The 12,500-nt window shown below is 49.4% G+C and overlaps 1 protein-coding gene across 4 annotated transcripts in view; it reads right to left on the reverse strand.

The window, feature by feature from the left end:
* Window positions 1-12,500, reverse strand: part of LOC307242650 (C-terminal-binding protein 2-like) — a gene marked incomplete at its 5' end in the record, with an annotated part of 57,803 nt that overhangs the window by 7,998 nt on the left and 37,305 nt on the right. For 3 of the 4 annotated variants that reach the window (XM_080017177.1, XM_080017180.1, XM_080017178.1), the window contains 2 exons: window positions 1,381-1,525; window positions 3,263-3,417. In XM_080017177.1, the coding sequence (XP_079873303.1) occupies window positions 1,381-1,525; window positions 3,263-3,417 (300 nt within the window). Of the gene's footprint in view, window positions 1-1,380; window positions 1,526-3,262; window positions 3,418-11,300; window positions 12,103-12,500 lie in introns of those variants that run through there. The other variant, XM_080017179.1, reaches the window with a different exon arrangement.

Consider the following 12,500-nt stretch of genomic DNA (forward strand, 5'->3'; position numbering starts at 1 on the left):
TATGGAATCTCTCAATAGGAAGCATATAGGAAGTATTCATTTGAAAAATAACAGTAATAATAATCAAAAAATGTATAGCTGCAGGCATCAATACTGAGTTTCGAGTAGCATCAGTTTGTGCTGTCGCTCGTCTTTACATCAACATTACGTCTAAAACGAGTTACAATTTTCCGTGTTTTCATTGAACGCAGCATCGACCGATGTAATGACGTGGCGGCGCGAGTTTTCCAGGTCCTGGGGCACAAAGAATTACTAATACAAGTCCATACACTTGTTGCGTGTTAGGACTTTCTCCTCAAGACGAGAAGGTGTCTGTCTACTTCCTGTAGTGCACAGAGTCCTGTCTCACGGTGTCTCTGTGGAAGGAAATCACTCTGTGTGGGAGTTCCCAAAAACACGCGTCCATTCAAACGGATTACACACTGCACGTCCCCCAGAGACGTTTCAACAACTTTTTAAACTTTTGGGACTAAAATAAAACACACGCAATTCGGACCCTTTGCTCTGGGGCTGCAAGCGAACTGCCTGTGTGACGACACAAACGCAGACTGTTTTGGACTCCTACACTTTGTGTTTTAAGACGCCGCAAGATAAGGAGGAAACAGCGCCGGGTTCGATGTGAGCAGAACGCGTTTATGTTTACCAAAACGGCAAAAGAGATGAAATATCCAACGAAGCACCCCGCCGACGCCAACCAGGTAAGACCACACACACACACACACACACACACACACACACACACACACACACACACACACACACACACACACACACACACACACACACACACACACACACACACACACACACACACACACACACACACACACACACACAAAATGGACGCTACGTGCGAATGGACGTACATAGCCGCGACCGGCACATTTATAGCCAATTGGATGATGATGTCACAAAGCGTCTTGCAGGTTACTTGTCACAAACCCGTCTCGCTCCACCACCCGACCGCAAATTTTGGAAACGTTGGCGTGTCGGCGATGCACGAACGTTCGGCTACTTTCCGTCAAATTTTGTCGGTTTTTCACAAATGTGTGGATATGTGGATGTGGATCGATATGAAACTTGAACCACGGGATGTCTGTGACGTCCCGGTTCTACTGTGAGCTCAACCGTGTTCGTGGGTCCAATGGTTGTCGGGTTCCAGACACTCTCAGCCCAAATAATAACAAGGAGAATAATAATAATAATAATAATAATAATAATAATAATAATAATAATAATATCAGTTTGGGATGAACCCCTAAAAAAAAATAAAAAAAAATAAATAAATAAGAATAATACTCAAAAACAAAAATATCTAGAGAAATATAAAGGAATATAAAATATTGATTTTCTATCTTCCTGTCTCGCTCGGCGTCCCACCTAGCTCCCCGGCGGCCTTGATGTCGATGTTGTCGTAGCCGCTGCCGATGCGGATGATGATGCGCAGGGCTTTGAACTTCTCCAGGTCCTCTCTGGTCAGGGTGATGGTGTGGTACATCATGGCCCCCACCGCCTCATTCAGCACCTGGGTGACGCGTTTGATTATTATTATTATTAGTAGTAGTAGTAGTAGTAGTAGTAGTAAATTATAATACAGGATATTTATTGTTAGACTTTATTCATCGTCATCATTGTATTCAGTTGTGTACCGTACATCCATGTGTACAAAAAACATCATCTACGTCTAACTGGCCTTGAATCTACGATGCTACATCCAAACTAAATGAAAATGCTCAGGCACACCCTGTACACCCTAAGTGTGAGCAATGTTGTTTATGTTGTGTGTGTGTGTGTGTGTGTGTGTGTGTGTGTGTGTGTGTGTGTGTGTGTGTGTGTGTGTGTGTGTGTGTGTGTGTGTGTGTGTGTGTGTGTCCGGTGAATTCTAATAACGCGCTTGACAAAACGGGCCCTTGTCACAGTTCATTCTCTCTAACTTAATGCGCGCGGGGGTTCCGCCGTGACTCGGTGCCGGCTTTAAATCCACATACCATTAACTGCGTCGACCTGAGACAGATGGATTAGAACAGCCGCAAAAATTTAACACCACTTTCTTTTTTTTCCTTTTTTTTTGGAGCGAGAAGGGAGCGAGCGCTGCAGGCGATGTTCAAGGTCAAAGCTCTCTTCAATCACTCATCTCATTACTTGGGCTGAGTGCTAAGAGCTGCACCGGCCGGCCGCGAGCCGGGGTCGGCCAGAGGGATCGCAGGCCGTGGAAAATGCCACCGCGAGGTAGGAGCCTGTTCAGCGACGGGCGAATAGAACCCGACCAATATCACAATCGAGTGGAAAAGCTCCAGCGAGTGTCTTTTTTTTAATTTTATTTTTTTTCTGCGAAAGGGCCCCCCCCTCCTCAGACGGAGCAGCACAAGACCATCGGCGCGATTTCGGGGCTGGCATGCTGCGGTACAACATCCAGGACAGTGCCTTTCGGGGTCCTGGATCATAAATAATTAATAAGGTCTGGTTCACTGGCGGATTTGCCCGCTATCATTATACCACTGGGGGCTAATAGGCACCAGGTGAGTTTCGTGAAGTCAGTTATTTTAATATTTTATAAAATACGCAAAACCCCCCCCCCCAAAAAAACTGACATGGTTGGGTCCGCCAGCCGAGCAATGTTTAGGTCCCTTGATTGGTACGTCTGCGTACGGGTGTGTGTACATGTGTCTGACATGTTGACCTCAAACCGACGTGACTGCTACGTTCTTGCCTCAGGCACCCGTGTGTGTGTGTGTGTGTGTGTGTGTGTGTGTGTGTGTGTGTGTGTGTGTGTGTGTGTGTGTGTGTGTGTGTGTGTGTGTGTGTGTGTGTGTGTGTGTGTGTGTGTGTGTGTGTGTGCATAGTGCCCCTGTTGTACCCTCCACTGTGCAGCTATAATTATGGGAACGTTGCCAATCTGCGCTCCCAGAAGGGCCCCGTTTCTAAAACATTCACTCACAGACATTATCTCGGACGGAGCTTCTTGTCGGGCGCGAGATAGAGAGCGTTGATACAAAAGATCATTCAAAAAAACACAATCCCTGCTTGTGTTTTTTTTTGTATTACTACCCCCCCCACAATTTAACTCCAGATTCACTGATGGCTTTGTCTTTTTTTCCCCGTCACATGACTCATCTAGTCGAAAAGTTCTGTTGCACATCCGCATCTGTTGCATAGGACCCGGGAAAACCTGGGTCAAACCTTTGCTTGAAAAAACAAAACAAAACTGCGACTCAAACGGACGCCGCTCAACGCGTTCATCGATGGATTATTCCGGCCGCACCTTCTCGTGGATCTCCTGCGTGGACTGGGCGTCGCAGAAGGCCACGGTTGCCAGATCCTTGAGGATGGGCATCTCCACGGTGCAGTCCCGCCCGTCCAGCAGCGCCACCAGGGGGCGTGGGTGCATGGGCCCGTTCATGATCTGGGGCCGAATACCTGTGAGCAGAGAGGGAGGGAGAGAGAGAGAGAGAAGAGAGAGAGAGAGAGAGAGAGAGAGAGAGAGAGAGAGAGAGAGAGAGAGAGAGAAAGTTACTTCTTGTATCGCTGTAGGGGCAGAGCTGATATGCAGGTAGGAAATGACCGTGGAAGCCACAGTGGGAGGTGTTTATATAAAGCTTGATTGTGCGTTTGCCACATCTTCCAAAATGGAGAAAAAGAAAAGCGCGTACGCACGCACGCACCCACGCACGCACACATGCACACACACACACACACACACACACACACACACACACACACACACACACACACACACACACACCTCAATAAAATCAATGCTGAGACTCAAAGTGGATTGACCTGCTTTCTGGTTCGAGCCGTTATTATCAACTCTGACACTGGTCGATACGGCACAAAAGTGCACATATCCGCCCTCACGCACAGTCTTAGCCGCGCACACCATGTCTATCTTACACGCACACACTTGCACACACTTGCACACACTTGCACACACACACACACAGACACGCACACACACACACACACAATACTAGACTGCTCACTTGCCGCTACAAACCCTGTTACCAGGCAACAGGTACTTTCACCCCATGAGGTCACTGCCTCCATTATCCTATCGCCATACAGGCTGGAAGGCCGGGGAGGTGTGGGCTATTTTGTGTGTGTCTCCTCTGTCTGTTTTACCACCTTTGCCCACTAACCTCGCGGCCTTTCAGCGCAGTCGAAATCAGCCTATTTTTATTTTCCCAACAGTTCAATCCGTTTCCAAGTTATGCGGCCCGGGGCTCCTTCTCAGAGCGCCTTGCTACCGCCACTTCCTCCTCCTCCTCCTCCTCTCATTTCATTATTATTTTGTGAATGATACAGACTGTATTCTGACTGTCTTTTGGGACCTTCAGGAGGAACAGGTTCTGACAGGCTCGGGCCCACTCATCAAACAAATCGATTGTGCTTCCTTCCCCCGAAAAAAAAAACAACTGCGTATTGTGGAGAGACGCTTCTTGTAATGTGCCGAGAGAAGAAGAAAGAAAATCCCCTCCCGAAAATACACAAAAACAAGTCATTGGAAAACAGCACTTCCACGTTGAGGGAAAAACAATGAGGAGGGGAATTCAACTAAAGTGGTGAGGGAAAAAAAATGGGGAATAGGGAAGAGAAAAAATGGAGAAGGAGGGAGGGAGAGTGAGGGGGGCACTCTACACCACTCCCTGCTGCCTGTTGTCATGGTGATTAGAGGATTTGGGCAGGATTATGAAATATTTTATTTAGTGGCATCTGTGCTCTCTCTCTCTCTCTCTCTCTCTCTCTCTCTCTCTCTCTCTCTCTCTCTCTCTCTCTCTCTCTCTCTCTCTCTCTCTCTCTCTCTCTCTCTCTCTCTCTCTCTCTCTCTCTCTCTCTCTCTCTCTCTCTCTCTCTCTCTCTCTCTCTCTCTCTCTCTCTCTCTCTCTCTCGAAGCCTCTCTGCAGAAACAAAACCCTTGGTTGGAGAGGTCAAACCTGAGGAAATATATTATTTATTTTTTCTTTCAGTATTTCTTTCATAACGGCAGTTTCTTTTTACCCCACAGCCGTAGCAGCAGCAATCTAAACCGAGCACCGCAATAACCAAATTGCATGAGGTTGCAATTTCGGAATCTCGAGGCTCCAATTAAATTGCATGTCAGAAAGAATCTTATATGCAAAGCGATTAAATCCAGAGGATTAGCCCAACCTAAAATTAGGGCCCGTATTTTTTTTTTTCTTTTTAAGGCTGAACACGCAACATCAAACGGTGAAGAGCTGGGAAAGCGGCGCAGATTTGAGTTGCAATTTGTCGCCCCCCTCCTCTCGGCAATCTCCATTTTATTTTCATCATTATCCTGCGGACCCGCGTGGAACATAAAGCTGGGCCCCCGCACGTACATACATACATATGTAAACAAATAAATGAATAAAAGTAATTTGTACACACTGTACACACTCCAGAACGTCAACATTTGCATGTCGGCCCTTTTGTATGCCGCCTCTCCGACTAGAAACAGCTTCTGGTCCAGACGACGCTGCATAAAACTAAACAGCATTTGTTGATTAGGGGAACTAGATGCAGTGTATAGTGCTCAGTGTTTCCCATAGAGACCTTCTATTAGGAGGAATGTGGTTGGGGGGGGGGGGCTCCTAATGATCGGGGAGCAACAGTAAAGTGAACCTTTGTTGCACAAAGACATTTTCGACGTTCATTTTCACATTTCACTGTTGAGAGGGCGGGCCACACGCTAATGGCTCCAGTGGGGGAGACGCACACGACTACAATACTATAGACGCCAATACTATAGATGCCAACATGGCATCGTACAGTCAGGTAGGCGAAGCCGAGACGCCGAGTGTGGATGTGGGGCTGATGAATGTGGGAGGACGGGCCAGAAAGGGTAGAAAAGACAAACCCCCCCGCCCCAAAAAACCCCCCCCCAAAAACTCCAGTAGGAGGCACCACCACATTGTCACGTTCGGCAGAAACACAAGAGTGAATCCCTTTACAATCTCTTCATATTTATTTATATGCGGGCATGCATTCTCCTCTGCTGTGTGTGTGTATGTATCGTGCTGTTAGCCTCACACTCCAGCAGAGTTCATTATTGCGGCAACGACTCGCCGAGGGAATAAAAAAAAAAAAAAAAGGTCTATCAGCCACACACACACACACACACACACACATACGCACAAGCGCGCACACACACACACACACACACACACACACACACACACACACACAAGCGCACACACACACACTAGGTGTGCCCAAACATCAACACAGTGTAATGAAGAAAAATGCACATACGTAGACAAATAGATCTGTTGCAACACACACACACGCACACACGCACACACACACACACACACACACACACACACACACACACACACACACACACACACACACACACAAACAAACAGGGCGGCCGTTTGTGGACGTGGTGACGTCAGGCGCCGGAACTGGGTCAAAACAATGTTGATTAATTATTTCCTGGTGGCTCGCAGCCTCTCAGGAGCCTAATAAGGCTGAACGCTGGGCTATGTTAAATACACCAAGAATCACAGGCTAATTAACTCAGAGACAAGTGCTAATTGAGGGCCTTAACGACGCCGCTACCTGACCAACGATTTGCAGCTTATTGGTTAATAACACCGCTCGCTCGTCCCCAAAGACGCCAAACAGGTGGGCCCCACGTGTATCACACGCTAATACAATGTCGTGTAATATAACGTCATGCAACTGAATGGAACCAAAGTCATTGTGTCCACAGTCTCACGAGGTACTAGAAAGACTTGAGTTCAGAGTGTGGCCCCCCCAGTCACACACGATGCCTTCTTCATCTGCCTTTCTCTGTATCTGTTTCACAATACACACACACACACACACACACACACACACCAAGACACGGCTATCGGTAGCGCAATCCCGCGGGCCAGCTGTTGTAGTCGGCCGTTGACTCTGTTGAGCCCCCCGCTCCACCCACTCGGGGCACCGTCCGCCACAGCTGGTCTCGGGACAGCGGCTACGTGCCGACCAGAGCCGCTGCTCGGACATGGATACGAACTGATATAATGTCCTGGAGGATCTATGTCAATGGCGGCTCCTATAGAGTGAGGCGACGCTAGTGGAGCCGTCGTTCCCTGTTTTGTTTTGTTTTTTTGTTTTTTTTACTGTGTGTCTACGCGTATCTGTGACATCATCAGTCCTACTGCCTCTCCGTCTTTCCGTCCATGGGTGCCGGTCTCTCCCCGAAGCCTCTTTGACCACCTTAGATAGCTCTGGTGGTGTCCTCTTGTTTGATGATGATTTCACTTGACTCCAAATGTATTCCTAAAAGCGAATATGGATTTTCTTTCTCACTCCCGGAGAAGGGGGTCCCTCTTTCATGCACCTTCTTCCCTTCTTCCTTGCTCGTGGGGTTGCATGGGGTTGAGGGTTAAAGGGTGCCACCAAATCTTTGCATGAATTTGGATCAGTAAGGACCTTTGAGATTGTAACTGTGATAAAGGGCCATACAAATAAACACTTAATCTCTCTCTCTCTCTCTCTCTCTCTCTCATTCTCTCCCTCGCTCATGGGCAGCCTGCCCAGGACTCCACCCAGCCAGACCCAGGACCTGGGCCATAGGAAATGAAGGCAATGGCAGAACCCCCCCCCCCCCCCCTTGTCCAAACACAGACCAGCTCCGCGCCAGACAAAAAACATTGTGCTCACTTTTAGCGGGGACCCAAACGGTGAAATTTACGAGGGAAGTTGTTTCTTTTTTTTTTTTAAATGGCTAATCAAAATTCGAATGGAAACTTCTGGACTCAATGGATTTGTCGCTGCGTTGCAGCCAAGACGCTCCGCAAGCCACCGAGCGCGGAGGAAACCGTGCCATCCAGCTCGGTACTTTGCTTAGAACCGGTGGGTCTGCGCTCCCAGGTGGCTCCAGGGCGGCAGACAGGGCTCAAGGTTGTGACATTACGTCCAAGGAAACCCCAAGGGACGAAGGTTTTAAAGCTCGTTTTTAGCCGACGTTGATCACGGTCTAGATGATACCCACAGTGCGAGTGTGAACGTTTCTGGCAGAGCTGGCAGGACCGCTAGAACTTTCTCAACCACAAATGCATTACAGATGTTTCATGACTAAAATGTGTTTTTTTTTTTTTCCTGGGGTGGGGAGGGGGGGCAGGGAGGGGGTTGATTGTGACAACAAAAATAGAAAGGATTTCTCTCTCGAGATGTGAAAAAGCAGCACTCCTAAGGAACGGGCCCTTTTTCATTGGTGAATACCATATGTTGTTCAGTTATCCCGCTCAGAAGGGCAGATGTGAGAGAGCAGGACGCTCGCTCAGCTGCCAGGGAATGAGTCAGATTTCAGCAGGAGAGGAATCATTTCCTTAAAAAAAACAAAAAACAAAAAAAAACACTTTAATTTTCTCGTGCTCGAGGACAATCTTTTCATTCGTCTTTCACGATGACAAAATCGCATTATCTTTATTCACCTGGAAATTCACTCAATCCTGCCGATACACTGTTAAGAGACCTTGCGCTGCATTTTGCGGTTTCCCAACATGCCTTGCTCAGATTTCCAGGACTATTTTATTTGGAAGGCAACGCAGGCCCTTCGGATTAACTCGTGGGTTGTCTGCGAGGCCCCTGCAGACAAAAAGCCTGGTCTCCGAACAAGCTTTGAAACTCCCGCTTACCTGAGCCACTACCCCTGGCCGAGTAATCACATTTTGCATGCCGCAGTCTCAAACCTCCGTTAAAAAGCGCTTGTTTTGTTTAACTGTTTATTCACTGAAAACAGAGATGAGAGAGACTCTGGACACCCGTCTTTGTGTCTTGATCTAATTTTCCACAATGATAACTATGTTGACCCCTAATAGGAAGCACTGACACAACACATACACACACACACACTGCGTGCGAGACGATTCTACCACGGACAACATGTGGAACATGCCACAGCAGCTCCTCTCACGCCGATGTCCGTGTCAGCGCCACAATAATAAAATATTTAAAAAAACGTTAAAAAAAACCCCCCAAAAAAACAAAAAAAAAAAAACGGGGGGAAACAAAAGGAAGTGAGGAGGATTTTCCATGGCACAGTGATGTCAGCGCCCCCGCTGCGGTCCCCCGGTCCGCGGCTTCCAGCTGACGCTCAGCCAAGACGCGCTCAAAGAGATTACGCTCAACAGCTGGATATGGTTACCTAGCAACTCCCATGCTGGGGGTCGCGGCTATTGGGCAATGTCTTATTGGCCAATCTGATAACCAAAAAAAGTAAATACGACTCCTAGGCTTTTTTTTTTTTTCCCTTCCTGGCAAGAATGGGGGTGAAAAGGAAATTTTGACACACACACACACACACACACACACACACACACACACACACACACACACACACACACACACACACACACACACACACACACACACACACACACAGTTGTCGACACCACTGCTGTGTGGGAACCTTGCTACAGATCAGCCGGTCTGGCAAGCTAAACAGGAAAGAGGTTAGAGGCAGTGTTACCCTAGAGGAGACGGAGCACTCCCTCAGTTTAGTGAGCGCTAAAGATGGCGGCGCCGACAGCGAGACATGATGTCAGCAAAACCGGACGATGGCCGTGGCCCGGTGATTCCGACAGTCGGGACATTCCGCCAATCGCCTCATCCATCGGGTCCACGCTTCTCTCGAACGTGTGGATGTCACCAACATGGGCCGGCGGTCCACGCGTCCACCGCTGTTTACAAGTGCTTGGACTTTAGACGACCCCCCCCTTTAGCTGCAAACCGCCCACGGGCCACGTACCGAGATGGCACTTGAGTGAACCGACTTCTCTTGAAGTGTCTTTGAAGGGGAGGACTGGCCAGATGATGTCACACATACAGCTTCAAATGTGTTACTTCTCCTCGTTCCATCCACAGCACTACACACTGGTTGAGAATGCGGATACACAGACAGTGTACCAGGTGTCAGCCTCGTCACTGTACAGCGTCTATGTGTAAACCCCGAAACAACCTTCACACCAATTGTATACCAGCCCGTGTGTGTGTGTGTGTCTGTGTGTGTGTGTGTGTGTGTGTGTGTGCCCATTTCATCCATTCCTTTAAATACTCTCACATCCCCTGGTATTTGTGGCGAAGGGGGAAAAAGGGGGTGAACTTGTAATCTCCTTTCTGTTGGCAGACTTACCTTTTCCAGGCCCTCGCCGGCCCCCCTATCAGCGAGCGCCCACTTCAACGCCCCCCACCCCCGTCCACACATGCACGCGCGCACACACACAGTCGCCAGCACCCTAACCACCCCACCAACAAGCCTCTCCCTTGCCCCCACCCGCTCAAACTTCGACACACAAAGGCCTTGCTTGTCCTCCCTCCTGCCTCCCCTCTACACCAAACTTATCACCACCCAAACAAGCAGCCAAGAAGAACGAGTGTGGGAGAAACCTGAAAGAGAGAAAGGCCTGGGGAAAAATAAAAAGGGAAGGAAGTACTGGGATGGACGTGAAGTCAGACGGTAGGTGGACACCGAAAGGCAAGACAACGCACGTAGGTGCTGTTTGGAAGGGGGGGGTGGGGGGACCACCAGACGTCCATCCCTGTCTCCACTCCAAACACGGTCCTTTGTGCTTCGCCAGCGAGGCTCGCACTCCTCCGTGGCGCTGGAGGTCCGAGACAAAAGCAGCTGTCACCGTGGATGAACGGGCGGACAGTGCCCTTCGGCCGGGATTTGTGTGAGAAGGAGTGAATTTGGACACATTGGACACGCACACGCACACGCACACACACACACACACACACTTTGCCAGTTGACAGCTACAAATATCCACAAACCAAATCAAAACACAGCCGTGTTAAACCATGTTTGAATATACAACTCGCTCTAATGCCCCACAGAGCAAACACCAAGTCTCCAACATGGAGGCACTCACAGGCCAGCTCATCTGTGACACACACCCACACAAACACACCAGAGCCCTCTCCAATCCTGCTCCTCCCCCGTGTGCATTTCCAGGTTGGCAACAGAGGAATAAAACCCACAGACACACTAGCCGCTGGAGAGTCCTGCCGGACGCCAAACACACCAGCACGCACGCACACACACTTCTCGTGACACACTTCATTGCAAAAACATAAGAGCCTCATTAGCCTTAAAGCAGCCCCCCCAGCAAATAACCCTCCTACACACACACACACACACACACAAATAAGACCCTTCATTACTACCCATGCGAGTCATGTCCACACACACACACACACACACACACACACACACGCACACACACGCACGCACACACACGCACACACACGCACACACACACACACGCGTGCGCGGCAATAAGAAACATGCGCCTTGCCTGGGAAATGCTGTCTCCACATTCTTCAAATTAGTAGCTGCGCATGGTGAGGGGGGAAAAGTGTAACGACAACACTGAAAAAACCAAGAAAATGAAAAAGTGCGGGAGGGGCGGGGGGCTCTCGCAGTATGCCCTGAGGTTATCCCCTCTCTCTCTGCCTCTCTCTCTCTCTCTCTCTCTCCCTCCGGTTCCTTTTTTCCCTGCGCTGTCAAGATCGTTCCAAAAAAAAAAAAAAAAAAAATTATAGTAATAAAAAAATCCTCTTCACCTCACACCCAGCAGCTCCATGTTGTTGTTGTTGTTGTTGTTGTTGTTGTTGTTGTTTGTTTGGTGGTCTCTAAGTCATGGCCACCCTTGAAAATGAGGCGGAGGGGAGGCAGGGCGCGGGGGTGTGAGGGGGGCAGGAGAGGGGATGGCGAGGCTACGGTCCTCACCCCCGCATGCGGGGAGGGTGGGTAGGAGCGGGGCGGCGGGGGGGGGGGGGGATTCAGCTCTCTCTGTCTCCAAAGGGAAAGAAGAGAGAGAGAGAGAGAGAGAGAGAGAGAGAGAGAGAGAGAGAGAGAGAGAGAGGGAGATGAAGGAGGAAGGGGAGAAAAAAAAAAACCCCAAAAAAACAAAAAAACAGGGCCGCCGATTCGTCTTGGGCCGGCGATCGCCTCTCCGCCACTTCTCTGCTCGGTCTTTCCCGTCCTCTTCCTCTCCTCCAGCCGGATCACTTGCTCTTCCTCCCCCCTGCCCCTCTCTCTCTCTCTCTCCCTCCCTCCCTCTCTCTCACCCTGGTTTCGTGCTATTCAAACACACGTCAGGCTTCACTCCGGCAGCCTTTGTTGCGAGTCCGCCTGAGAGAGCGGAGGAAAATGGAGAGGACAAGAAAGGGAATGAAAGAGAGAGCGAGAGAGAGAGGAAAAAAAAAACTACGGAGACGCCGCGTAGAAATTGGAGGAGGAGGAGGAGGAGGGGGAGGGGGAGGGGGGCGCAAACAAAAAAAATAAAAAAAAAAAGGAGAAGAGAAGAGGGGAGGAAGGAAAAAAAAAAAAAAATCACAGAGGTAGCAAAACAAATCCCCGTACGAATGTCGGCCGGAACGAGCGGAGAGGCGCAGAGCTCCTGGCACACGATGGACTCCCCCTCTTCTGTTCGCTGCCTTCTCCCTCCCTCCCTCCCTCGCTCTCCCTCCTGCTCTCTCTCTCTCTCTCTCTC

Source organism: Zeus faber (assembly GCF_960531495.2).
Source record: "Zeus faber genome assembly, chromosome: 16".
Classification (NCBI taxonomy): Eukaryota; Metazoa; Chordata; class Actinopteri; order Zeiformes; family Zeidae; genus Zeus; species Zeus faber.